The sequence below is a fragment of the Dermacentor andersoni genome, chromosome 3, assembly GCF_023375885.2.
Source record: "Dermacentor andersoni chromosome 3, qqDerAnde1_hic_scaffold, whole genome shotgun sequence".
NCBI lineage: Eukaryota > Metazoa > Arthropoda > Arachnida > Ixodida > Ixodidae > Dermacentor > Dermacentor andersoni.
Genome location: NC_092816.1, coordinates 88,836,149 through 88,864,001, shown reverse-complemented (window position 1 = coordinate 88,864,001; position 27,853 = coordinate 88,836,149). Strand labels below are relative to the sequence as shown.

At 47.3% G+C, this 27,853-nt stretch overlaps 1 protein-coding gene and 1 long non-coding RNA gene across 2 annotated transcripts; both read left to right on the top strand.

Moving 5' to 3' along the window:
• The first annotated feature begins 10,531 nt into the window (after nt 1-10,531).
• On the top strand, nt 10,532-12,061 carry LOC129383133 (innexin shaking-B-like). Its single transcript, XM_055067454.2, has one exon. The coding sequence runs from the start codon at nt 10,658-10,660 to the stop codon at nt 11,747-11,749; it is 1,092 nt and encodes a 363-aa protein (XP_054923429.2). The 5' UTR covers nt 10,532-10,657; the 3' UTR covers nt 11,750-12,061.
• Nucleotides 12,062-23,079: 11,018 nt separating this feature from the next.
• On the top strand, nt 23,080-25,666 carry LOC126525074 (uncharacterized). Its single transcript, XR_008611043.2, has 4 exons — nt 23,080-23,106; nt 24,032-24,103; nt 24,981-25,024; nt 25,563-25,666. It is a non-coding gene; the product is annotated as an uncharacterized lncRNA (long non-coding RNA).
• The last annotated feature ends 2,187 nt before the right edge of the window (nt 25,667-27,853 follow it).

Genomic DNA, 27,853 nt, shown 5'->3' with positions numbered 1-27,853 from the left:
AACCTTTAGTCCAACACGAGCAGGGTGAGTTGATGCCAGACGTTACCTTGCATGCACCACTGCTCTGTGTGCTCTGCGTTGTACACAGAACACAAAGGGAGACGTGTTTGCACCAGGTGTTGTTGTGCGCCATTATTCATAATCTCTGAGAAGATTGAAAATTAACGTTGCCACACATGCAACATCGCGTCCTGAGAGAAATACTAAATTTTAATTGAATTATAAGGCTCCATATTCCATAACCACTATCGGATTATGAGGTGGTGGTGCTTTTCAACGTGTCCGAAAATCTAAATGCACGTGCGTCTTTTTTTTTTTTTCGCTCCCGTCGAAACACGGCTACCGCGATGAGCGGTACCTTGAGCGATGCCACAGCCGCAATGGTACCTCGGCGGGCACAGAAGTGTTGACTTGATGTGCGACCGCTCCCGTAGTGTCGCCTATACCCTACGGTGCGCTTGAATGCGGCTTTGCTACTGCACGCCCTGCGTAAATTGTCCGCTTGAAAAAGTGGAATGGTGATTATTTTTTCAGAAATAACAGAAACGTGCCGTACGTTGAACTTTAGTTCATCCAGTTTGTGCGCAACCACTGTCGTGTCTAGTAGCATTTGCTAGCCTTCTCATTTTGCCCCCCACCACCACGTTTGCGAGCGAAGAGTGCCTAGGCCACTCATTTCGAGGCTGCGTCAGTTCTACTCCTTCTGTGCCTCCTCTCCCTCTCGTCTCTACTGTCCTGTTAAGCTTTCCTTTGGACTAGGTGTCCTCTGCTGAGAGACAGTTACTGCGCTGCACTTTACCCTAACTTTTCCTTCCCATCAACAAGAATCTCCTTCTCTCCTTTGGACTTGCACCATAGTAAAACCATCGCCTCTTTAGCCTCTTGGCAGCTGTAATTATCCGTGACTCTCCTCAGAAGCATTGCAGAAACTGCAGCGTTTCCCCTTCTACTAACCTGCTAGTCTAGAGGGGACGAGGTAGAACTGTAGAGAGGAGGAAGTATAAAAGGCAGTTCCCAAGGTTCCACCTTTTATATTCCCTCCTCTCTACAGTTCTATCTCGTCCCCTCTGGACTAGCAGGTTAGTTAGTAGAAGGGGAAACTCTGCAGTTTCTGCAATGCTTCTGAGGAGAGTCGCGGATAATTACAGCTGTCAAGAGGCTAAAGTGGCGATGGTCAGGGAACTCCAGAGGGCATTGTGCACATTCGACGCGGTAGTAAGAGTAAGAGCTTGGTGGCGCAAGCCACCGCCCCGTTCCAAAGGGGACGCTCATAACATCCATCCATCCAGCGGTGGGGTGAAAACGATTTTCTAGTGTCGCCTTACCTCTCTGACTCCCTTCTGCCATGTATGCACACTCTGTGACCCCCGCCCCCCCTCCCGACGCGGTGTGTCTAATAGCAGCAGCAGTGGGAAAGTGGAAGGAAGAGGCAAAGAAAGCTTGGCTTTTTAAAAAAAAGGCCATAACCACCGTGTCCCAGTCGCTGTTCCCATATACATTTGGCGCTGAGCCGTGCTCCAGCAAGGGCTGCAGAAGAAAGCGTCAACTTTTCCTTTTCCCCTCAAGAACCACTGCTCTCCATACAAAAGAGGGGTGGAGAGGGGAAGGTGGCGTGACAAGGCAAGGAAATCCTACTACTATACAGGCGCGCTCACACTAGCGGGAGACTTCCCGCAGCGCCACAGCGTCAACGTCGATGCTGCGTCGCAGCTGCTCGGAATGACGATCACACTGCGCGCGTTTTCTCGCTGCGGTTGTCTTGGAATGCAGAGAGAGGAGGCTTTGAGGGAGGACCCTAACGAGCAGAGAGGGAAGGGGATAGTCATGTGACACCAGATTTCCCACGTGGTCGTCTTGACCGTCTGCTAGCTCTCCTCGCGTCGCCCTTTTTGTCACGAGGATGGCTGGTGGCAAAGCAACCGCCGAGTGTCCCGCAGCACGCGCGCAGCCTCTGCCTCCGCCGACGGGGTCACTGAACTGGGACCGACGTCACGGTTCGCGGTCGGCCCCCATTGGCTGTTCTCGTCAGCGGCGCGGGAAAAATAGGTACCCGACCCATCGCTCTGCGGGACGGCACAGCAGCCTGTCTGCGGGAGAAAAACCGGTTTGTGCGGGAGGAGGCTTGCGGAAAACGTTCTGCGTTGCCCGTTTTGCCGCCACTGTGAACGCGCCTTACGACAGCGGTTGCGGGAAAACTGGATAAGCTTAAGTTCAAGGTACGGTACAGTACGTTGCTGCGATCTCTGAAAAATAAACACCATGGAAATATATCAAGCGGACAAACTACGCAGGGCGTGCAGAAGCAGAGCCACATTAATTAAAGGGACACTAAAGGCAAATATTAATTCAAGCTAAAGGGATAGAGTATAGTGCTCGAGAATCTTTAAGGATTGATTAGACTCCCCCGGGAAATTCAAGTACTTGCCCGATGACGAAAGCACTCTTCAGTTAAATTCTGTCACTAGTAGTCAACCGCTCATTGCACAAAATATCCTCGTATTGTATTAAAAGACGAAATAAAATGCTCCTTGTTCACTGCCATTTCATGTTTATACAAACGAACTCATCGAAGTTACTCTTGACTTCGCGCGGCCCACGCTTTCGCGTTTCAATAGTTATCGCCTAGTGCTGCGCTGGTTTTGCTGGCTAGCGAAGCTCGCATAAACTGCAAGTATCAGAGAATTCGACATCCATGTGATGTCGCGAGATGCGCGAACGGCCTGCACCAGTTAGCCAAAACGCAGCTGCCGCGGAGAATCCGCCGCTCTGACTTTATCTGTCTTGGCTCGGTGCCGCCATCTGTCGGACGCCGTTTTACTCACAGACGGAAGCGCAGGGCGGTGATGGCGTATGCAACGTCACCACACCCCCGGTTCGTGGCGGGATATTTGAATTTCGAGAAAAGCTTTCGGACCCTTCAGATACGATTTTCTCGTAAACTGAGTCTTTTCTTGGCACTAAACAAGCGTTGCGAGGTTTCTGGAATAGAGCTGTGCACGGGCTCGGGTCATTTGGAGATTCTCTTACTCGGGCTTGGGCCGGGCCCGGCTTTCTATGTCTCGGACGGACCGGTAGGGCTCCCCTCGATCTATGATATTTTTCTTTTTTGTGTCGGCGTCGCCTTATTGCAGGTCGGGCCGTGCGAACTCGGGCTTCTTTAGCGTCGGGCCGGACCGGGCCGCCTGTGGTAGTGTAGGGCCCGGGCGCGGGCTCAGAACTGCGGCCCGTGCACAGCTCTATTCTGGAATGGTATTTAAACAGTCCACGTCGACTTATTATTAGCCTACAGTAGCCCCGTTTACATGAATGCGACAGTGGCGCATCGCATTTCCAAGCGCATTTGGGAAAGGCGATGCGACGCTGTTTACATGTAGAGCATTAACTCTCGCGAGAACGCAGCGCCACATGGTGTCGTTTAAGGGAAGTGCAGTCGACTTCCGGTGTAACTGGTTTCCGGTGGTGGGCCGAGTGCACGTTGGTGGCTGAGTGCCGAGAAATAGACAGCTTTAGTTGAGCGTCCGCAACTTATAGCGTGCGCTATACGCTATAGTATAACGTACGCTAAGCAGCGCACGTTTTTTACAGTTTTAGTTGGCCAGCGAGATCTTCAGATCTCAGAGGCCATATGCCGTCTTTGGGGCTATTTCTTAACTCTAACGATAGGTAGCGCTGACATCTCGAACGTTTCTTTCGTTAGGTTGCGACTCGTTCGAAACGAGAAGCGATCTCGAAAACACCACAAGGTTATCCATAATACTCTGTCGTCGAAGCGGCCTGAGACTAAGCGAAAGCCGTTTGCGCAATCATTTGCTGCGAACGAAGCGCATTTTACAAAAGAAACGCCAAATTCAATTCGAAGCGGGCAGCCGGGACCGCCGCCATGTTGGTGCCTAATTCCTTCCCATAATTCCTAATGCGACGATCCTGCGTTTACATGCTCCGCGAGAGTCGACTCGCGCCCGTAATCTACCCTCGTCTGGCGCCTTCCTAGCGCATTACCGCTGTTTACATGAATGTGATGCGCTAGAAACGCGATGCGATGCGACACTGTCGCATTCATGTAAACGCGGCTAGTGTCCCTTTAAAGTGCACCGCAGTACAATCGGTGTAAGCGAAGCATTCTGTGCCGGATGCTTTGACTGACGATAATTAGCGGTGATGTTGGTGGCTAAAGCTTAATTTCTTTAAAGGGACACTAAAGGTTACCAGAAACTCAGGTTAAAGTGGTAGAGCAATGTTCTAGAACGTCTAAGGCGTCAATATAATCGCGAACAGAGCTTTAGTAACCGAGAAATTGAGGTAAATGCATGACACGATTTGAGACCCCCCAGCGACATTTCGGTACTAGCCCGATGACGAAAGCACTCCTCATAATTTGTGTTACTAATACTCAACTACTCGTATTAAAAATATAATTTCATTCGATTATAAGACGGAAAAAATGCTACTTGTCTACGTCTATTCGATTCTAAGAAAAAATAACATTTTGACGTTACCCTTCAGTAATATGGGTGTTCGAAAGGTTTCGTTTTCGCTCGACTCTGCGCCGCGCACGCTTTTGAGTTTCAGTAGTTTCGTTATCGCGTCGTGCTGTGAGGGTTCTGCTGGCTCGCGAAACTTTCATTTGCAACAAGCAGCGAGAATGCCACGTCCATGTGATGTCGTGGGAAGCCCTCGTTGCTTTCCCACTCCGGAGAGCCGGTGTCGAGGCCGCCGTCGTAGTACGCAACGACGCCGGCAGTGCGAGCCCTCAGCAGCAGGTAGCGCTCGTCGGTGCTCAAGTCGCTGAAGTTTAGCCCACCATCGCGAGCCAATCTGTCGGTGTCAGGGTCCATTGCGACGAGCGTCGAAGTTTGCGTCATAGAATGAAGTACCAGCTTATGGGCGTCTTGCGCTGGAGTTTGAGGTATAGTAGCGGCGCCTGGTGGCGGTGCGGGAAACGACATCTCGGTCGTGCCAGCTTGGGTCGTATTGAGCCCTGGCTGTAGCGAAGCACGTTTCTAGGCCGAGTTTTGCGTCGATTCGCACTTTTGTATGCCCTATTGCGAGTGCGAAAAGGCTCGTCACTTCTCACAGACAACGCCGACCACGCTGCGAGCTCGCCGCAGCCTATAGTTTAACGAAAACGGACTCTCCGCGTGCCGTGGGACGTAACTCGTTTCTCCTTCTGCTAGCCACCATACTCCCGTTTTCGCTCTGCTGTCGGCTCTGTCTTGGCTCAGTTTCTGGCCGCGCGTTTGCGTTTTGCGCAGAAAAGCCGTAGCGCCGTCTGCGGACGCCGTTCTACTCACCGATGGCGCAACGTCACTATGAGACCATGATGTCAGTACTCCTCGATCGGAGGGCGGGCGATTTGAACTGCGCTAGAGGTACGCGGATGCTTCAGAACGCATTTTCTCTTAAAATAAGTCTCTCCTTGGCACGAAACAAGCGTTTCGAGGTTTCTGTGATGATATTTCAACAGTCCACGTTGACTTAATACTAACCTTTAGTGTCCCTTTAACGTTTAGTCTAACACGAGAGTGGTGAGTTGATGTTAAACGTTACCTTGCGTGCACCACTGTTGTTTGTCTACGTAGTATACAGAACACACAGGGAGAGGTGTTTGCTTGATGCGTTGTTCTGCGCCATATTTCATGACCTCTGAGAGGGTTGAGCATTGTCATTGCCTCACATGGCACATCCCACCGTAGCAGAAGTATGGAAGTTGAATTTGATTACGGGGCTCTACGTGCCAAAACCACAACCGGATTATGAGGCACGCCGTAGTGGCGGACTCCGGATTAATTTTGACACCGTAATGTTCTTTAACGTGTTCTATAATCCAAGTGCACTTGCGTTTTCTATTTCGCCCGCGTCGTAATGCGGCTGGCACGGATGGAATCTAATTCGCGACCTCGAGCAATTCCACAGCTGCGAAGCTACCACCGCGGGCACAGAAGTGTTGATTATACGGTTGACTGCTTCTGTAGGGTCGCCTGGACCCTGCGGTGCGCTATTAATTAATGCGGCTCTGCTTTTGCACGCCCTGTGTAGTTTGTCCGCTTGATATATTTGTGCATGGTGTTGATTTTTCAGACATTACCTTTAATTAATTTTTTTCCGAACTTAACCATATCTAGTTTCTCTGCAACCATGGTCGTATAATAGTAGGGCCTCCTTGCATTCTCATGTCACCTTCGCCCCCGCCCCCTCCCTTGTGTGGGAACTGGCTCTTCTCCTCCCTCCTCTCTAGAGTGCTATCTACGTCCCCTCTGGACTCGCACACGCTGCAGTTTCTGCAGTGCTTTTGAGGGAGGTCACGGACAATTACGGCTGTCAAGTGGTTAATGTGGCGACGCCCAGGGAGCTCCAGAGGGCATTGTTCACATTCGACACGCTGGGGTGAAAACTAGTATTTGGAGTCGCCTTTCTTCTCTGACTCGGGCTTGTCATGTATGCACACGCTCTGATCCACCCCCCGACGTCCTCCGCCCAGTCAGCCCGGGTAGAGGGAGAGCGTCGGGTTCAATGTATCGGATGATGTTGGGTTGATGAGTACAGATAAGCTCTGGGACGCGGCACCTCCGGGAGCCAAGCCCTCTTCCCATCTGAAAACGGCGCGCGGTGTGCCGGACAGCAGCAGCAGTGGGAAATTCCAAGGAAGAGGCACAGAAAGCTTCGCTTTAAAAAATGTTTATATAAATAAAAACAAGAGAAGAAGAAACAACCATGAAAAAAGGCAGAATTTTGCTGTAAGGTGACTGCACCCGTCATGAATTATCAGTCATGGAAACACCAGTCATGAACCATCATCAGTACACATGTGAAACGGGGTAAAAATGCGCCATGGGACGGCATAGTTGTAACAACAGGTTCGTACAGCAACAAATGTAGCCAAGGCAGGGTTAAAAGCGCTTAGCAAAAAAAGGTCTGCACACAAGTTTTTGACAGAAACGTGACAACAATAATTCACGAACATCACTCATCCTAGCTAAAATACAACGAGGTGATACATCAGCAACCAGAAAATTGATTGAGGCGAATCGCGTACGCGTGTGTCGGGTGTGCGAATGTAGCATGAACGAACCGATGAAAAATGCGACGTTTACTCTGAAGGCAATGAGTGTGCGGTTCTCTATTTCGCGGGCAAAAAGTTCAACGGGCCCGGGTTCTCGTTAATCCCAGAAGCCAGGGCACCAAATTTATGGATTAGAAATGATTCGCGAACCTCCCTTTCGTTGTGAGATTTGAAACCATATTCAAGTATGGTGGTGATTAGCTTGTCGAGAGTGGCCCGGGATAGTGAGATGTTTGCACAACGAAAGATTAAGAAGGCTCACGGCATGCGATCCATGGTTGCTAACACGCAATCTATAAAGGCTCCATTTGTTTGTCCAATTTACACTCTTGGGCAAAATTACGCCATTTTGGTCGTATCTTGCCACACAACGACAATCGTCATCTCCCTTGTCCGCATTTCCTTTGTTTAACGTTGCGAGCCCGGTACTTCCATGTCAGGAACGGCATGCGCGTTATCAGCATTCTCGACAGGAAAGCAGTGAGCGCAGCGTTTTCACGGAAGGAAACGCAATCAAATACAGATTACGATTATTGTTGTGCGGCAAGATACGACCTCAAGGGTGTACATTTGTTCAGCAGTGTACTGTAGCTCGCGCGCTAAGCATCCTAGCATATTGATAACATTGGTCGCGTCACAGCCGAAGTAGCGTTTCATCTTAAGGCTAACATTTGGCGCGGCGCTCATAACACTTGACGAAGGCGTCATGTGAGCGCGAACGTTGCACCGTGACTTGTTGCAATGATGATAGCCTATGCGAATAGGTGTCGCTGTTTTAGAAGACGTTAGTATGTCGCGTAAATTTTTTGATCGTCGGTAAATAACTGCGCGTAGCGGCTTCGGAAGCATGCCTCTGAGGCGATTACTGTGCATGACTATGTTACGATGTGTTTTAAGGATGGCATTACATTTGGGATCGATGCACAATTTGTTCAAACTAAATTGGCATGTCGTCGTTGCTCAACCCGCTTATGCAGTCTGAGAAGCGCAACGCGGTCTACTGTATCGGCTCCCTTAATCGTGTCATTCACAAGTACGAGCGGATACTTCTGCATTATCATGCATAGCGGAGTCTGTCGTAGCTGTTAATAAAATCGGAGTGTTCGGAACACAGTCTCTTGGAACGAAGTGCTTGACTATGCTGCAGTGTTTAAGGAGGCTACTCTGACAGTGAAGGTACCGGTGAACATCAGGGGGTTTCTTATAAAGTGTAGTAGTTTGTTGCCGCAGATGGATGCTCTGACGTCCCGAAAACAGATAGATAAGTGTGAGTATGATAGAGAAAACGAAATAGATGGATGAACCCTATTAAAGTCCGCAATGAAAGCTAGAGGTTCCGCCTCCCCGTGGTGCCAGATGAGAAAGATGTCATCAATTTAGCGTTTATAGTAGTGCGGCTTTAGTTCACGTGTTGAAAGAAATTTAGTTTCTAGTTGTCCCATAAATATATTAGCATAATTGGGGCCCATCTTGATTCCCATTGAAGTGCCACTCACTTGTGCAAAGCGCCTAAAGTAGCGCTATCCACAGATTTGTCAAAAGGTGAGTCATCGTAAGCGTTGATGACTGATCGGATGCCGTCATCGTGGAGAATGTTAGTACAATGCGAGGCAACATCCCGTGTAACCTGCAACGAGCGATAGGAGATGACAAGGTTAATGACATCGGCTAAGAAGTGGGAGCTGTCCTTTACCAACACAGCTTACCAACACAGCTAAAAGGTGCTAAAAAGCGCCCTCTGTCCTAAAATGGGTCGTACCAAGCTCGGTCGTCTGCTTCGGAAAGCACGTTTACAATATGGACCCGCCACTTTCGGTTGTGTTGTATCACGGTCTGCAGCGAATATCGGGCGCCGAAGATTTTTTACCAACACAGCTTAAAAGTGGCTCGGTGACTGTTCCAACGCCTGACACAATAGAGTGACCGGGGTTATTAGCCTCATGTATTTTGGATAGTAAATAAAACCTTCCTGGGACCAGACTGAGAGCGACTAACTAGTACATTCCTTTGTCGGCAAGTTTACCATCTCTTATAAAATCCCTAATGTTGTTAGAGACAATTCTTTTAAAATTCTCGTTTGGATTTTCATCAAATCGCTTGTAGAATGTGCCATCAGTTATTTGCCTTTGCGTCCTTGACGTAGTCAGTCGTGTTCATTATTACTATAACTCCTCGTTTCTCGGCGGTCTTTATGAAAACATCTGAGCTTTTCTGCAGTCCTTCAATTGGATTTCATTCCTAGAGGGAAAGGTTTTGCTTGAACGAAATGCGTCTACCATAGGCGTGCAGAATGTAACGTTGCACAGCAGAAATGTACACATTGACATATTCATCCCGTCATGTAGGCGGGGTCCAGTGTCGACGGGAAGATGTGTTACCAATTGGACGCGCGTCGCTCATGAAAAAACTCTCTTAGCCTCATAGTTCGCGTGAAGTCATCTAAATTTTAGCTAGTGGTGATAACGAATTTCAGCTGGCTTAAAGATTTAGATGACCCTATCTTCGAATACCACAGTCATCTTTCAATTTTAACCCCATCGAATTGCATCGTGACTATTATAAATTCATAATATTTTTTTCAACAGTTTTCGAATACTTTACATCGTCGACTGTACGCGCGGAAAGCATGATGTTTCACTTGACTTCTCTGGCTAAATACGATCACTCGTAATAAAAAGTTGATTAGACATGCTGTTCTGCCGTCGGTGTCGTTTGATATTGCATACATATGCAGAACCTCTGTCCTCACATCGGATTGAATCTGAAAACGCTTCATTGCAACATACCTTATGCAATAGTGGCGTGATCTGCCATACCTATTCGAATAAAAAGAAAACGCCTTTCTTTTTCACTATGCGAAATGCGTGCCGCCGCAGACGGCACGCATTTCTGATTTGGTCGCGAAGGTATATACAAATATTAGTTGGTCAGTAAGACTGCCAATCTAAATTTTGTATAATGATACATCGCCGCGTATGCACTGAATAGCTTAAGGTTGCCAACATACTGCTCATTTAATTGCTTCTGATTCTCTGTTTGTGCTTTCAAGAGAGCTCCCTTCATGGTGTGCAGTGCAATGACAAACTTTCTAATGTCGATAGTACAGGGGCGTGGAAATTGTTGGATAATAATGGTCAGAAGCCTGCACAATATTCGCAAGCTACTCCAGAATAAATTGGTTATTCACTTCGCTTCTGGCGCTATCCGATTCGGTCTCAAAAACTATACTATTCGCGCAGCCTCAACCAACACATCAATGTCAACACATTCATTACCCTGAGCAGAAGCTTCTACATCAAAGTACCTTCGCGTCCATCCATTAGCGAATTGCGTATATAAGATCCGGATAAACGATCCGAAGCTTGATCTCCTTTTAGCCGCCGGCTTCTCGGCTAATACACTGCGCATAGTGGGTAAGCGCCACGGTACGATGAGCGAGAAATGGTCACGCGCCGTTCAACCGTAGCCGCCTGGGCTCGCGCTGAGATGTGCGGTGCAACGGTTCGAATGCACCTAATCCGCCCATCAGGTTAACCGCAAAAAGCTCGTCAACAAGCAGTTCGCGACAATCGCGTCCCAGCAAGAAACAGCGGCACCATGTTGCACCTTCTGGGAAGCCTGAGCAAGCTTTTCAAGCTGCGCAAGGTGCACATCGACGGCAACGTGTTCCGCCTGCACACCGGCGCCACGGTGGCCTTCCTCATGTGCTTCAGCGCCCTGCTCACCGCCAAAGAGTACGTGGGCACGCCCATCGACTTCCACTGTCCGACGCTGCCCAAGAGCGTCGTGGACTCCTTCTGCTGGGTCGAGTCCACCTTCAGCCTGCGCCGGCTGTTCAACGCCTCGTACAACGGCACCGTCGTCTACCCGGGCGTGGGTCACGGTCGCGGCGAGCGCAAGTACCACACTTACTACCAGTGGGTCTGCTTCCTCATGTTCGCCCAGGCGCTGTGCTTCTACGCGCCGCGATGGCTCTGGAAGGCCTGGGAAGGCGGCAAGGTGCCCGCCATAGTGGCGGCGCTGGACATACGCTCGGCGGTGACGCCGGACAGGGCCGAGCTGCGATCTCAGATGGTCGACTTCCTGGTGGTGAACGTGAACCGCAACCGATGCTACCTGGTCAAGTACCTCCTCTGCGAGCTGCTCAGCGTCGCCAACGTCGTTGCGCAGACGCTTCTCACCGACTACGTTCTGGGCGGAGGGTTCCTCACATACGGCTGGGACCTTGTGCGCTGGCACCGCGGCGAGGGCCGCGAGTTCGTGAGTCCCGCCGTGATGGCGTTCCCGCGGATCGCCATGTGCACCTTCCTCAAGTACGGCCAGTCGGGAACGATCGAGAATCGCGAGGCCATCTGCGTTCTCCCGCTCAACACCCTCAACGAGAAGCTGTTCGCCTTCCTCTGGTTCTGGTACGGGTTGCTCCTGTTCGCCGGCTCGCTGACGGTGGTCTACCGATTCCTGCTTCTGCTCAGCGCGCCCCTCAGGCGCCGCCTGCTCGCCTGGCGATACCCGGACAGCAAGCGCATCGCGGCCGTCGTGTCGACCCTGTCTGCGGGCGACGTCTTCTTGCTCAGCCTGGTGGGGCAGAACGTGGACTCGCTCGTTTTCAGCCAGCTGGTCGCGGAACTGTCTCGCCGACTGATCAAGGCGCCGGCGGCTGCCGTGCCTTCGGCGCCGCCGGCGCTGTAACGTTGGGCCCGTGCAAAGACGACGGCGCGGCCGCTTTCTCGCGCAAATTCTTCCTGCCTCCGCGCTTTCTCGGTTTGCGGCACTTTTCTTTCCCTGTTTTTTTTTTTTCTTTCCTAGAGCTTCATATAAATTTATGCTTCTATGGCAAGACGTCTCATCGACAGTTGACGCTAACGGGTTCACTCATATACGATATATTGATGTCGCTACGTTGAGCGACCCTCTCCTCAGAGAAATTCCGTTGGCTCCCAAGCGTGGGCATGGCCTTTCTTTCTCAATATATCGTACGTGTATCGTTCGTACAATCGCATGAGAACCCTATAGGTGGAATATGTTCTCTGGAGAGCCCCTCAAAAGGCCCCTCATTATGTTTGCACAACGCGACTAAACCAACGCGGTGCATAGCACATGCGACTGACAATCGCGTCTGCAAAGTGTAGCAAGGCGGCTGATTGGACTACTTTGGTAACACATACTAAGCGTGAACAACGCATGTGCGGTATACCGGGACGAAAACGAGACGGGTACGAGCGCTGCAGTCTCGTTTTCGCCTTGATGCCGCTTTTTGCGCTGTTCACGTTTAGTACGCAAAGTGTAAACCCGACGTGGTCCCTCGGTGCCGGTATGGGAGGAGGGCACGGATCAGTCAAAGGGCGAGAGTGTCACCCGTGCGGTGAAGTTTGCCTCCTGGTAGCAATGGGAGGCGACATTTCAGTTTCTTTTATCTCGTGTAAAATGAATGAATATTTTAAGATTTTTAAGATGGCGATTTACAAATGCCCCTGCATAACCGAAATTTCCAATGTGGCCCTTTCGTGAGGGCAGTGGAACGTATTCACTCTGAGACATCGGCACGCGTGTAAGCAATTAGAAGTGTAATGAACTAAAATATCTGTACAAGTCGAGCATAAGTAGGCTAGGATTAAAGAAGGGAATATGTAGAGTGCAGGTTGAATAATAAGAAATATTTAAAAAAAGAAATGCAATAAGGGCGTGTTAATAAAGTTTCTGCTCTTGAATAATGGCCCTTGCCCACTACGCAGACATTGACCAATATGTCGATGGTATTAAAATATTTTCTTGGTTTTCAGTGAGACCTTCAAGAAAACGGCAGACAGTGCAGGAAGCTTCAGAAGGTTAAGAAATTTTGTACAGGGTGGGGCACTATGAAAAACATAATTGTTCTTTCAACGATATTATTTAAATAGCCCATAAATTACTTCTGCCACTTTCGACAGATTTCAAATTGCTATCATTCCCAACTAGTATGCCTTCGGAGCGAGCGGAACTCGCCCTTAGTCTAGTTTGCAGGCTGTCACAACGGAAAGGTTAAGTGACACTCGCATGTAGAACACACTCTCCAGCAACTGCGCTCGCTCTACGCCCTTCGCTGTGTCGAAGTATCGGTTGACAGCGCCGCTTCAGAAATAGCGCCTCTATTTTCCCGGTGGCACTGTTTAAAAGGTACAATAATATTCAATCCAGGGTGTGCACTAATTTTGAATCCGCTTTACTTGAAACTTCAAGCTTTCTTTCAGCTCCTTCGTGTCTTCCGCAATAGGAGCTGCCATTTTTACCGTGGCACATCGAGAGCTGTCTCGTTCATTACGCTTCGCCACTCGCCTCACTTCCAATGTAACACTTCGAGGGGGCGTTGGATGCAAATGCTGTCTTTTCTTGGCCCGCGATGAGTGCTCATACTGTTGTTTTGGCAATATTGCTTAAATCATAGACGTATGTAATGCGTGAGCTTATTTACCCACAGCCAGTGACATCAATTCAAGGTGACGCTTTTATTTCCAGTACGGCAGCGCGCCGTCAAAGCCACCTTCGCTGCGGCGAAGAGCCACTCGCTAAAGGTGTCACTACACATGTTCGTCCACGCTTCTCCTCTCGAGTGTAAATGTATCTTTTTTTTTTTTTCGGGAAGCGACTCCGACTTTTCTATCTACGTGTTCCTCCCAGCATTCGTCCTTGCCGGCTTCCCGCGCTAGCATAGTCATTGTGGCGTTGCTCTGCGGAGCTCGTCCTTAACATCCTACAAGACGCTCTAAGGTGCGGGTCCAATCACTGCTGCAACGACCACGCTACGATGGGGACGAAATGCAAGAAATAAAAAAAAACGCTTATGTACTCATATACATTGGGAGCGGTCCTCCCCAGAGACGACAGAGTTCAGTTAACCTTACGGCCTTCCCTCCCCTCTCTAATAACCAGAGCGTGGTTCCGGCGCGTGAGCACCGGAATAAAATTTCTTTTTTTTTCTTCTTTTTTTTATCACTTTACCTTATTTACCTTTAACCTTTATTTCCCCGAGCAGAAGCGCAAGGAGCAGCAGCGCGCTGGTGCTGAAGTGCCGGCAACGACGTCCACGCCGGTCCGCGAGGAAGCGGCCGAGCAAGCCGACAACTCCGGCCAGGCGGCGCCCCTCGTGGAGGGCGCTGAACAGCTCACCAGTCCAGCCCAAGTTCGACACCGCAAGTACTACAGCTGGACGAGCAAAATCCGCGAGACCTTCCAGAAGAGGTACTCTCTCTCTCTGCCAGCATCTTGTTGCAAACGGGCCGCCAATCGTCATGTAGCACATTCAGTCATTAATTAAGTAGTCATGACGATTTAAAACGTACTACGCAATTTTCAACGAAAGTAAGTCTGCAGTCAAGATAAATATGTAATGAAAGAGCAGATAATGGCGAGCATCAGGTGTCCAAAAGTGCACGTAGCATTACAAAATATTAATAATAAACAAAATAAGTAAACGTGATAATCAGAAATGCAACACACAAGCATGTTTACAAGATATCATCATCATCAGCCGAAGGTCGCTCCCTGCGATCTACAATCAGCCGAGTACTGCACCAACTGCTCACCTACTGAATTCCAACTTGCGCCTGCAAATATTTCACCAGCCCACCTAGTTTTCTGTCGTCCTTGACAGCGCTTCCCTGCTCTTGGCACCAATTTTGTGACCGTAATGCTCCACCGGTTATCCTATTACATGGCCTGCCCACTTCTATTTTTGTCTCTTAATGTCAATTAGAATATCGGCTATCCTTGTTTTCTCTCTGATCCACAGCGCTCTCTTCCTGTATCTTAACGTTACGCCTAGCATTTTTCATTCCATCGCTCTTTGCGCGGTCCTTAACTTGTTCCCGAGCTTCTTCGTCAACCCTCGAGTTTTTGCCTCGTATGCGCCGATTTTCCACCTTTCTTTTTAGTGATAATAGTAAGCTTCCAGTAAGGATCTGAGTATGTCTACCGTATGCTCTCCAACCCATTCTCATTATTCTGTAAATTTCCTTCTCATGATCAGGGTCCCCTGTGAGTAGTTGACTTAGGTAAACGTACTCCTTCACAAACTCTAGAGGTTGACTGGCGATCCTGAACTCTTGTTTTCAAGCGAAGTTATTGATCATTATCTTTGTATTCTGCATATTAATCTTCAACTCCACTTTTACACTTTCTCTATTAAGGTTCTCAATCATTTGTTGTAAACTGTCCCCAGTGTTGTTGAACAGAACAATGTCATTTGCAAACCGAAAGTTGCTGAGATATTCGCGTTGATCTTCACTCCCAAGCCTTCCCAGTTTAATAGGTTGAATACTTCTTCCAAGCATGCAGTGAATAGCAACGGAAAAATTGTGTCTCCTTGCCTGACCCCTTTCTTAATAAGTAACTTTCTATTTTTCTTGTGGAGAATCAAGGTAGCTGTGGAATATTTGTACATATTTCCCAAGATATTCACGTGTGCCTTCTGTGCTCCTAGATTACGCAGTGCCTCTATGACTGCTGCTATCTCTACTGAATCAAATGCCTTTTCATAATCTGTGAAAGCCATGCAAAGAGGTCGATTGTACTCTGCAGATTTGTCGATTACCTGGTCGACGACATGCATGTGATCTATTGTAGAATATCTCCTCCTGAAGCCAGCCTGTTCCCTTGTTTGACAAAAGACGTGTGTCGCCCTTATTCTATTGGAAATTGCCTTGCCAAATAATTTTTATAATACCGAAAGCAATCTTCTCACTAATTTCTCTAACTTCTCTGAACTAACTTCTCACAAACTTCTCACTAATACCGAAGTTTTCTTCTCACTAATTTCATGCTGCGTCCATATTTTGCTGCTTCCTCAGTCTTTCTCACGTCTATAATTTCCGATATCCTTTACTTTCTCCTTGTTGATCAGTTTTGACAGTTTCGCGAATTCTATCTAATCTCTTGAGCTGGACGTTTTCCCGCTTTGTCGTTTGTTTATTTTTATTTATTTATTTAAGTACCTTCAGGACCCGAGGGCATTACAGAAGGGAATGGAAGGCATGAAAAAAAAGTGTATAAAACACAGAGATGCGTCAATACAGAAAACAAAGAGAGAAACAACAGTTCACTATATTACTATGTTACAGCAAAATGCAGATTACTGAAAATAAACAAGACCTTCAATAGCAGATTTAAACAAGTTAGTGTCTGTAATTGTGGCGATTGAGGTAGGCAGGCGGTTCCAGTCGTAACTTGCTGCATATTCAGTTTGCATGTTCAGCATGCATATTCCAGTTTTGGGCGTATACGAGCGATTTATAGAGTAAAAGTTTTGATGAGGTACTTTGAGGTACTAATGAGGTATTAGGTACTTTGTTGCTTGGGAGAGCTTACCTACTGGTTGCATTGGTGCCTTACCTCCCACTTCAACTGCTGCTTCTGAAACCAGCCTAGCGACGGTTTCATTCATTATCTCTGTCATCTTCGTCTCTCTGTTCTAAAGCTGCATATTTCTTGCTAAGCACCAGCCTAAATTGGTCTGCTTTTACCCTTACTGCGCCTAGAATGCCCTGTTTCTTCTTGACTAATTTTACTCTTTCTCTCTTCATGTTGAGGTAAATCCTAGACCTCACTAACCTATGATCCCTGCACTTTACCCTACCTTACACTTCTGCATCCAGCATGCATGCTGGAATCGGTAGGGAGTAGTATCAAGTCTATTTCATTTCTTGTTTGCGTGATGTATTTCTTCAGTATTGCACAATGCATGAGATTACTGGATCGGTAAAGGCATTCCACGACACTAGATATATTGAACTAGGGAAAATTTATTTATTTGTCGTCGTCGTTGTTGTTTGTGTGTTCTGTCAGGGCTCGGCCGGAAAACATCCCAGACATTCCCGCAAGCGTCGACGGCGAGCAGCCCGGCACGTCGTTCACACGCGCGGGTCTCATTTTCACCAGAGACGTGGTGCCCCCCGACGTGTTGCTGCAAGCCACCAAAATGCGGCGCGTGAGGGCGCTAGCTGGGCTTGCACGTGACCGCGGCCAGAGCGTGGACGCCGACCGCGAGGAGCTCGAGGAGAGGCGAGTGGCCGAACCGGACCCGCCATTCAACTTCAACTTGTAAGTTCCCGTTCTTCGTCTTTATTCAAAGGCAAATTTACGAAAGGAAGTTGTCTCGGGTGGCGTCGCAAAAAGGCATATGCGTTGCCTGACGAGGCAATGTCGCCCTTCCGGCAGCATCGCCGCGAATGACCGACATTTTATTGTTTTTTTTTCCTCCTTCTGATCTATTCTTCCTTTTTCTGCTCCCCAAGTGTAAAGGGTAGCCAACCGGGCACGTCCTTGGTTAACCTCTCTACCTATCCCTTTTCGTTTCTCTCTCTCTCGTTCTCTCTCTCCCGAAAAATATAGAATCAGATCAAGTGTGTAAACACAAGCAAGATACAAGGATAGTATTCTTCGCAGCAACCGAACAATATCGAAACCTGCCACAGTCGCACGGTGTCTGTAGCACTGCAGAAGTCGCGGGTTCATTTCGATACGAGCGAAATGCAATAAATAAATAAATAAATAAATAAATAAATCGCTACCATTATTTAGAATCACGTTAAGGGGATGCGTGGATCATGTAGACCAAAACTTGTGAAATCTTTATTCTTCAACGCATGGTTCTGAAAGCTTGTACGTATCATATGTAAGGTTACGTGCTTACTTTGAATACCTTGAGCACGAGTTGCATTTTTAAAGCGTAGCTTTCTTTGCCTCTTCAGCTTTTGCATTGCTGCGGCTGCTGCTGGAGTACTCTATATATATTCCTTATTTTCTACATAATAGGACTGAATTCTAGAAGCGCATATAAACCTCGAAATCTTTTTCTTTTTCCTTTTTTTTTTACTTTGCTTTGAAACTCCCAGCACTGGTCTCAATGTGACTTCCCAAATGTCAGGTCATTTTCTTGTGCAGCTAGTTCAAGAACAACGGGGTGGTGTCGCCACCTGTATTTTGTTTTTGCATTTCAACTGGCGTACCAAGGTTGCCATCACTTTAAGAGCGCTTTCTTTTTTATTGTAGTAAAGTAGTCTCCAAACACATGTCAGATTATTTTTCTCTTTGTGTCCCATCCGCGTAGCAGATTCCCGAACTACAGGTTATACTAATTAGAAGCCAGGCTTGATCGTATATTATTCTAACACATTTTTTTTTTTTTCTTGTCTGAAGCCAGTAGTACAACAAACACAGACTGAAATGAGCGAGGTGCTTACAAGCCTGCATTTTTGTCCCTGCATTTTTGTACTTACAATTTTCGTTTACGTTCTACCACTTTGCTGCAAGCATTCCGTCCATGTATAGCATATTTTGCGACCTGAAAAGTATTTCCATATTGTGCGTCTGCTTTTTTTGTGTGTGTGTAAGCGGCTTGTGTAAACGTGTGTCTGATCGCTACCACGCAGCGTGTCTATTTGTAGTGCAAGCTGTGAATGGGATGACAGAGCACGGCTCAAAATTCACACATTTTTAAAACGCGCACTCATGTTTTGCTATTCCAACTAGATACTAGCACTTACTTATAAGTTGCATGGTATAGTTGAGCCCGGTAATAAGATAAATAGTTCGATATATCATGTGATTCAAAATCGATATACCTGAACTCGTCTATAAGGAACTATTGTGCGGCATTCATTGCATACGGAGCAAGGAAGGAGATCACATTTTAAAATTAATCTTCGCTTGGTAGGCCGTAACTTCTATATTTGCCTTCAACTGTTTCTCAACGTCACTAAATAGTGTGACTTGATAAAAGCTTTCTTCGATACACTTTTGATGCGTTTTTCGGCATGCTGTATAACGTTATCGCGCACATCACTTAAATACGCACACACACACACACACACACACAAGAAATGGGGTCACCTAAAAATAAATACGAACGCGGGGTGCAGGCGCAGCTATAGAGCGCCAGCGAGCAATTTTACGTTATAAACCTTCAGAAGTTTCACTTATTCGATACACTACTAATAGCTCGCTTTATTAGTGTTCCTTATAGTATTCGGGTTCGACTATATTTTGACACTCTACAGAAGGCTCCGACGTACGGTGTTTACCGTATTCTCACAACTTTTCGTTTTGTCCGTTGTCATGTACGTACATGTGTCTTTTTTTTCTTTCTTTCAGTGTCCGTGACACTCTTCTCAAGTACGGTACGTATATGCTTCATATTTGTACTACTCCCATTCGTGTATTACATTACTATTGTACTACTACTACATTTTTACTCGGTAGTGTATTACATACAGTCGTACACTATCGCGGACGAGTGAAGCTTTGGTCCCGGCTATTTGCCACTGGGTATATGGACCACTCTCCGATGACAAGCACACAAAAAAATCACATAATCTTTCTGCGATGCTTGGTGAAATCGAACCAGTGTCACACATATATTCAGACAAGTGTAGCGCGCGGACTTCGTTGCGCCGCCTATAGATGGCGCAGTATGTCCAGAGGGAAGCGCGTGAGAGGAGCCCGGCTGTAGTACGCACCTCATGCGTCACGCGTTTCGGGGGTGGCAATGCGGTGCGTCGCTACATTGTTTGAAATGCTGATCGGATTAACGTTGCCGGTCATCCTGGGAACGATTTCTGCTGCAACTCTTTTAAACATAAGATTTAGTGGAAGTGACAGTGCTTTATGCACAACTCACTTACACGTGTAGCGGGGTTGAGCAAGTAGCCGGGGCAGTACATTCGCTAATTAACCAATATTCGTTAACTTCTCAGTTACTGCACGTTTAAGGTCCATATTGCAGTGACAGTGTGGTAGCGCGATGCCGTAGTAGGCCACGAGAGCTTACGCCGTTTAAAAACAAAACGCCCCCCTTTGCACCCGTTGCGAAGGGAAAGGAATACTTCCCACTGGTTCACTTCCATAATTGTTTCACATGGAGCATTCGGGGCGTTGCGTTCCTGAAAAACCGCGCAAATTTATACGCGCGCCTCGTGCGAAAAATTTGCTCTCGGTTAACAGTAGACCACATATTGCATCTCCGTTGCGGCACATCTTGCTAACGACTCGACCTTTTTTGCTTCTCTCTCTTTCTCTCTTCGCTACTCTTACCGCAACAGAGCGCGTGGACGATTGGCTGAAGGACGTACTCCACGACCTTCGCAAGCTGGTTCGCTGGAAGCGCCCGTTCCGCACAGGCCTGTTCCTCACGGTGAGTAAGCGACCGTAAACTGGCACGACGAAAAATACATGTTACTCACGAATTCATTCCCATGTCTCGGTAGGGTAAAAAGCGCCATCATTTTGTTGGGAAAGTATGGATTTGTATGTGTCTTGTGTGCTCAACTACAATGCCTCGACGGAAAAGAGAGCAGTTGACTGCTGCTTGCAGATTTCTTTTTTTCCGCGCATTACTTGATAGACAAATCATCACACGCAGCTCCCCCCCCCCCCCCTACATCTCTGTATTATTCCCTTCTATGATGATTACCACATTCTACTCCTTACCACGCTAAGTAAACCTGGGTTCGAGATCATTCTCGATACCAAAGTACTCGCACCGTGGCCACAACTCCAGAAAGTGATACACGCACCATTGCAGTTTCAGAAGTCGACCGACCTCAGTGGGCGACCGAAGTTTCTATGCGCACCGCCAGACAAAACAAGATGCTCGGCTGTTTTCGCTCCTTTCTTCTTTCCATTCCGTATAGCAAACGGGGCACACGTCATGTTGAACTCCCTGTCCTTCACTTTTAATGCGATATCATTATATAGGCAGACTTCGCGCACTTTGGAGATATCCACAAAATGTAGGCCTATCTCGAAGGCTGCGCCATAGAGTTTCTCACTATAACAGCTAGAGGGTAATCTGGCGCCACCGTCTATGGGAGTTTCTTAAGGGGGCACCGTGCCCTCATGGGAATGACGGTATATGTGTCTGCGAGGCTCGTGTTGGCTGGTGTTGTAAGAGGCTTCGTCTAAAACGTGGATATGGCTACGCAAATAACGCGTTCTCAAAGAAAAATCTTCATAAAATGTTTCCATTCACGCATATTACATCCTTACTCACCCACGATGCATGACCAAGCGAAGAAAAGCAAGAACAGACGACCGACTGCTTCAAAGCGAGCGCGAACCTTGTCGTCTGTCCTCCAACTTTAGCGGCCCGCTGATACTTTTTACGTAACATGTAGTCGTACACACAATAACAAGTTCTCATAGTTAGACAAAACATGTTTTCGCGTAATAATAAAGCTAAAACAGCTTTTCACGTGCTGTTCTAGTAGAAAATTAATCATTGTGACAGACGGAACGGTACTTGCCAAGCGCGTCTTCAAGGTGTCCTGTCTCTACGAGAACGATGCCAATCCGAATCCACAATATACCGGCATTCCCATGCATACCACAGCGCAGCAGCGCCAGATTTCCCTCTAGGTAATGTAGTGAGAAACTCTATGGGCTGCGCCATCTAACACACACCGTCTCAAAGCGCTAGTAGTTGCGAGCGAAGCATGCGCGCGATCGTGGCGATCCAGTTAAGCATTGCGCTATACTGTATGGATGGATCGATGGATGCAAAACTTTAATGAAGGTCCTGAGGTACGCGACTCAGAACATTCACGGAATAACGACGGCTGTCCCCTACAGTTGCGTTATCCGCGGGCTATGTGCACGTTATGCCGGTATTTGTTTCCAATGTAAACAAGTGTAGGACAACGTATTTTGCGGGTTCATGTGGTTTCATTTGTGTAACCTGATTTGCGGCTTGTTCGAGGCTTCATATTCGACCTGCGTTGCTCTAGCCGCGTTCCACGGACGCTCGCAGCGTATTTCAACGTATATATAAAGAAACAAGCAAGCCTAGAAGTCTGCTCCTTCGTGCAGACTCTGCAGTGATGGTGCAAAATAAGAATGAAAAATTTGCCGCATTAGCGGTATAGAAGTTATGCGGCTAGTTGGCAAGGGCAGCGCTCATTCTCAGATGCGGTGTAGCTTCCAGGTGAACACATATTTCTCCAAGTGATCTTCAAACGTGGCGACCTTGGCGTATTTCCGGTTCTTGCCATCGCTTCCGGTGCGCGCATGCAGCAAAAGTTTAGCGTTCGAGATCAGTGTTTGCTGCTCATAAAGAGCCGTCACTGGAGCATGTTTCACGCCAACTAAGTTGTGTCACTAGCTGTTTGGAACTACTACACTTATTTTCATCGGGCAGGGTATTAGCCTTGATTTGAAGATCCGCTTGTTGAAAAAGAAAATTCGCCTGACGCATTGTTTTCTCACAGGTGGCGCTGGGCTGCATCTGGGCGGGATGTTTCCTGCAATTGCTGCTCGCACCGGCTGTTGTCTACGTCATCGGACAGTCGTTGGGCGCAAGGTAAGCGAGTTTCTGTTTTCGCTGTTAATGGATATATCGGCGAAGTGTCGCGCGAAGCTACGGTGACCATTCTAGAGTTTCTAAATTCTGCGAACCACTGTTTTAGAAGCGAACCTCACGACGACGCAGGCATTGAGACTTTGCGACGATGCAACCATCTCTTGTGAAATACAAATAGAGCACGAAAAAACGCAAATATAGTAAAAAGGAGTCTGGGGTTGTGGTTGTGCAAGGTCGCTTGCGGATGCTCATTCTAGAGTACCTTATTATTTTTTTAGCATTGCGGCAAATCTGCAGTACATTATAGCACTTCTAAGAACGGGTGTCGTTACACAGAGGTCGAAGGTAAAAAAAAAAAAACGGGGAACGAAATAGGTTTTACAAGAAACGGACGGGCAACAAGTGCAAGAGTTTTTGTGACCACGCAATTGTCCAGGGTTGAGCAAGAGCCGAGCTCAATTTGCGAAATGTGAGCTTGAGCTATTAATTAAACGAGCGGTCTTTTGCACTGAAAAGCTTCCGGTGCCTCGAATTGGGAGCTGCAACCGCAAAGGCCTAACCACGTTTCTTTTACTTACTTATTCGTTGATTGTTTATTATGAACGCAATTCGATGAGACGGAAGTGCGCATCACGTGCCTCGTGGCACGAGATCTCTAACTGATGCTCCTTCTTTATTTTTTTTCTTTTCTTTTAGCCGCACCGGTTCCAACAAGAAAAAGGTGAGTCCTTGTGCTTCAATTTTTTTTACGTCTCGCACTCTTCACCATCGCCTTTGATGGCAAAGCAAAGTAAAACAAACACGTGTTGTGCCTACTACAACGAAAACCTAAACTAAATTGTAGTGTTTAACGTCCCTAAATTGCACATTGGGTATGAGGGATGCCGTGTATAGTGCAAGAGGGCTATGGAATAACTTTGACCATTCAGGTTCTCTAAAGTGCACCTTAAGCTAAGTATATACACAGCAACATGAAAATGGCAAATGCGTGTTGCGGAAACCCGCAAGTTGGAGGGAAAGTCCATGAAAGGGAGAAGTGCGTCTGGACAACTTGAAGTGATTCGAGTTGGCGATTAATTCACCCTCGCTGTGACACCTGCGAGACCTCTGACCTCTGAGACCTCCAGGTTAGCTCAGATGGTAGAGCGAGCGCCCCGGTAGGGCATTGGTTCGGGGTTCGAATCCCTGACCGGTACAAATTTTTCTTCAACTCTGCGAAGCTTTCTTTTTTGAGAAGCCCGTATGGGTTACCTTGGTAGGTTCGTACTACAGTCGGCTGGATGACAAGTCTTTTTTTCCCTTTCAAACACTGCGACACAACTGCACATCATCTTTTCAGCTCGACAGGCTTCTTTAGTCGCATTAGTCCGTTAACCGTCTCTCAAAGACTGACTACCCGACTTCATTAAAATTACTGTTCGTGCCCGAACCAACTTAGGTTCTTCGAGTAATAGCTAATGTTTCTTTTTCACCAATGTGGTAAAGCCAATGGAAGTCGTTGACTTCTATTTCAAATGGCATTGCTGCCACTGAAAATAGTCGCTCAATCGCAACAGGTTGGTGACAGCAGAGCATACTTATTTACGTTCTCCAATTAATTAATTGTTTCTTTCATTCTTTCTTTCTTTCTTTCTACAACATTGCAGACCCGAAAGTCACGCCGTATCTTCAAGGTCGACGACGTGCCCAGGATCTTGAAGCTAGACATGCGAGTTTCGGTGAGGAGTTAGGAACCCCGTCATTCCTTTCTTTCTTTTTCTTACCTGTCCACACTTGGTGTATTCATGGCTTGTTTTTATATTGTTATGCATGCCGTGATTTGTTTTCTGTACGCGCGTGATGTGTATAAAGATGGTCAATCTACATTTCATCATTCTACATTCTTTTGTGTGTGTGTGTGTGTGTGTGTGTGTGTGTGTGTGCGTGCGTGTGCGTGTGTGTGTGTGTGTGTTTGCTTGGAGGTCTGACAGTGTCTCTTCTTTTTCTATTTGCCTGCACGAAAAAAACACACCACCTCACAGGGACACAATTGACATGACTTGCGTGGTTGTCCGTTCTTATTTTTTATTTTTTGTGCCCAGATAATAATGCAAAGAGGGTGCCAACTAGGCCACCATGATTCTCTTTTGACACTGTCTTGTTGTCTTATTTGCTTTAGAATCGTCTGTACTTTGTTAAAATCCTGCCTTTACTCGCATACACACTGCCTTGGGCCAAGAATCATCCCCCAAAAGAGCTTAACATTTTTCTTACTGATGTTCGCAATACAGTTTGCCCTTGGAAATGCGAATCGTCTGACTTTCGCACCCCCCTTATCTGCGCATCGACCAAAAGTGCGAGATGATTGTAGCTTGAACTCATCAGTTCAACTCTGTGCTGGTCTTGCCTTTGGCGACCGTCGGCCTCTTTGTTAACAACTGCACGAGCGTGTTATTCCTGTAGTTGCTCCCCACTTAGTGTGAAAACAGCAGCGAGAAAGTTAAACGTTTTGTATGAATCACCGCACCGTAGTGCTGATTATGAGCAAAACATCATTCGTGTTTTGCTACAGTTTTGCAGGAGGCCTAATGATCCTTTCGTTGTTGCTCATTTCAGAAAACCTTCCAAGCTATATCCACTGCCTTCGACAAGACGAACAGGTAGGGATTGAACGCCTTAACCGCGGGCTCGGCTTTACGTTAAGTACGTGCTCGTGCCAGCAGGATATAACGCGGGCCCTTATTATTACGCCTCGTTCACGTGTTCACGGTGTTCACATGCGAACACCTAATGCACTACCTAAATGTTCTTTAGTTCTCTCCTTCTTTCCATCTTTGTTTCTTTCGCTCTTTTCTTCTGTACTCTTTCTTTATTTCGTTCCTCCTTTCGTTTGTTCCTTCGTTTCTTTATTCATATTCAGCCATTGCATCTTTGCTTGCTTACGGGGGTATGAGCCAATCCCGATGATGATATTTTTGTCTCACTGGACTAGACGCCGCTTTTTTCGGGTGAAAGTCATTGCAACGAGCCAATCAAGGCTCTCGCCTTAAAAATCAAACCTACCATTCGATCTGAACCAGTGCGGACGGTATTCGTGCACCGAACGTGCGCCAGTGTGCACGTACCCGCTCGCGCGTTTACTCTCGCTCGCGAACGTCTAACGTGTGACGTGCTCTGACGTAGCTTTTCTCTTCGCAGCCTGCTGTCCTGGAAAAACCCTAGCACCACCCTGTGCCTGCTGCTGACTCTGATGGCGCTGATTCTGCTTGGCTTCTGGCAGGGCCAAGGATTTGCCGTGCAGGTCACAGGTGAGACCTCTCGCAAGAGTGCACTAACGCGAAACCCTCAGTCAGTTTAGCCTCTAATGCTCTGCTGCTGTGTCTACAGTGTGCATTCATAACCTCCCGTGACTCTGCCTTAGTACACGGGATGTTAGTTACAATATGCTCAGAGAGGCCAGATTAAAGCCTAATCCGGTCAGTACACCTCGTTGGGCGAATCGGTTTTTGCATGACGATGGTGTAAAGGCGCGTAAAAGACGTGGACGATAGGTGAAGACGAGACACGCATAGCGTAACCTGTGACCGTAGGTCTTCACCTATCGTCCACGTCTTTTAAGCGCCTTTACATCATCATAAAGCTTAATGTTCCAGAGAAAAGAGCGAAAGAGTGAGAACGTCCTTTTTAATGAGCTAAGAAAGGGATTCGGTGCCTTCCTCTAGTTTACAAAATCTGGAGGCAGAACGGATAGTGCATCATAATGGGGTGAGAAGGAGGGGCCAGTGTTTCTACACCCGCTGGATAAGGGTTAACAAATGCGCTAACTCATTGCTGCAGCACCTTCATCACGCAGGGCTGCATGATACGTCTGGTGCCCGCTCTTCTCTTTACCACACGTGCTTTGCGGCAAATCCCCTGAAAAAAGAAATCAGAACCTCTTTAGACTGACAAAATGTTCCATGAGATACCTTCATTTTCATTAACCTTGAGGTAGAACGTTGTTTACTTGATAACAGAACTGAAGGACAATATTATTTCCTTTTCCGCGAATAAACGCCAGTACGTCAGATGACGACACATATTAGCAAGTTTCTCCCTTTCTTTTTTAGTATTTGGGCCATCGCGCCGCAATAAATTATCGAAACTAGATAAGTTCAGTCTGTGGCTCTTTTATAAAACAATGTAAGAAACTTTTGTCAATAAAAAGTTGGCTTCATATTTCTTAAGGCGGCGTCGCCCGCTTTATACGCCTTTTTCTGTCGTGCCATGCTTCCTGCTACGGTAATAGAGGTAATAGAGCTCGACCTGTTGTTCTATTGAGTGACCCTTTAGAGACCGCATCTCTCGTTTGCGTTGCTGAACTCCGCATTTGTGTTTGTTGAGAACGGAGGGAATTACTCTAGCTAGTGCCCTCACTTTCGACACGTAGTGGCATGCCCACGCTAGTGCATCGTTGACTGTAGTAATAGTAGCTCAATGAGACGCAACAAAGGAGACAACGCACCAAAGCAGACTTTTTGACAGATGTTAGACGATTCGTTTACTCTTGAACTTTAAGGAAGGGCCGAGTAAAAGAGCACAATCGAACTTGCGTTTGTGTTACGAGCCAGAAGTACACCTTGAAACCGAAGAAGGAGTTTACTTACTTTTGCTCGCAGGAGTACGCACCATGAACAATGATTTGAATTCAGCAGTGCCATTTAAGCATGGGTTCGAAAGCCGCGAATCACGGAAGTTAGTAAAGTTTTCTATACTAGCTGACTGCGTAATGTGACTTCTAGTGCAAGTATATCGAAGAGGAGGCGGAATTTGCTAACTTAGGAACATCTGGTAAACGCAGAAAGAAATCGCAGACTTAAAGTCAGAATTGGTGTTCAGTGAAGCTTTTTTAAAGTCTTCAATGTTAAATTAACTGTTGTGCGAATCTAACGATAATAGCGCAAATGTCAGTGCAAAGTGAGGCGAGTGGAATGGAACCTTACGGAAGAAAATATCTCACACTGTAATCAAATGTGATCCCGCAAATCTAACATAATTATGTGGTGTCATTTTGTCCAATTCACATCTGTCTCAGCCAACGGCTGCTTCTCTGACTGAATTTTTTCACTTCTACGCAGCCGACTTGTTCACTTCTGTCATATTGTTCTGCTTGGCTACACATACCCAGTGGCCAAGTACCCTAACCGGTGCTTTGGGCAGGCATTGGCACGTGCTTAGTTGCACCATACCCAGTGACCCAAGTTGTCTACTTGTCATGATGACTTACAGCCAGTAGCCACAACAGGAATGCAACGACCGAAAAAAATATTCGCCTTCAAAATATTTTTTAAAAAACCACACGCAGACTATATCGCAGCCTCGCTAATTGTCTTACGAGTTGTGCGTTAATTGCGGTCCTCTTCGCAGTCACCCTGATCCTGCTGAAGCTGTTCGTGGCTGACCAGCTGTTCCGCCGCTTCCCCGAGATGGCCGCCAACTACGACCTGATC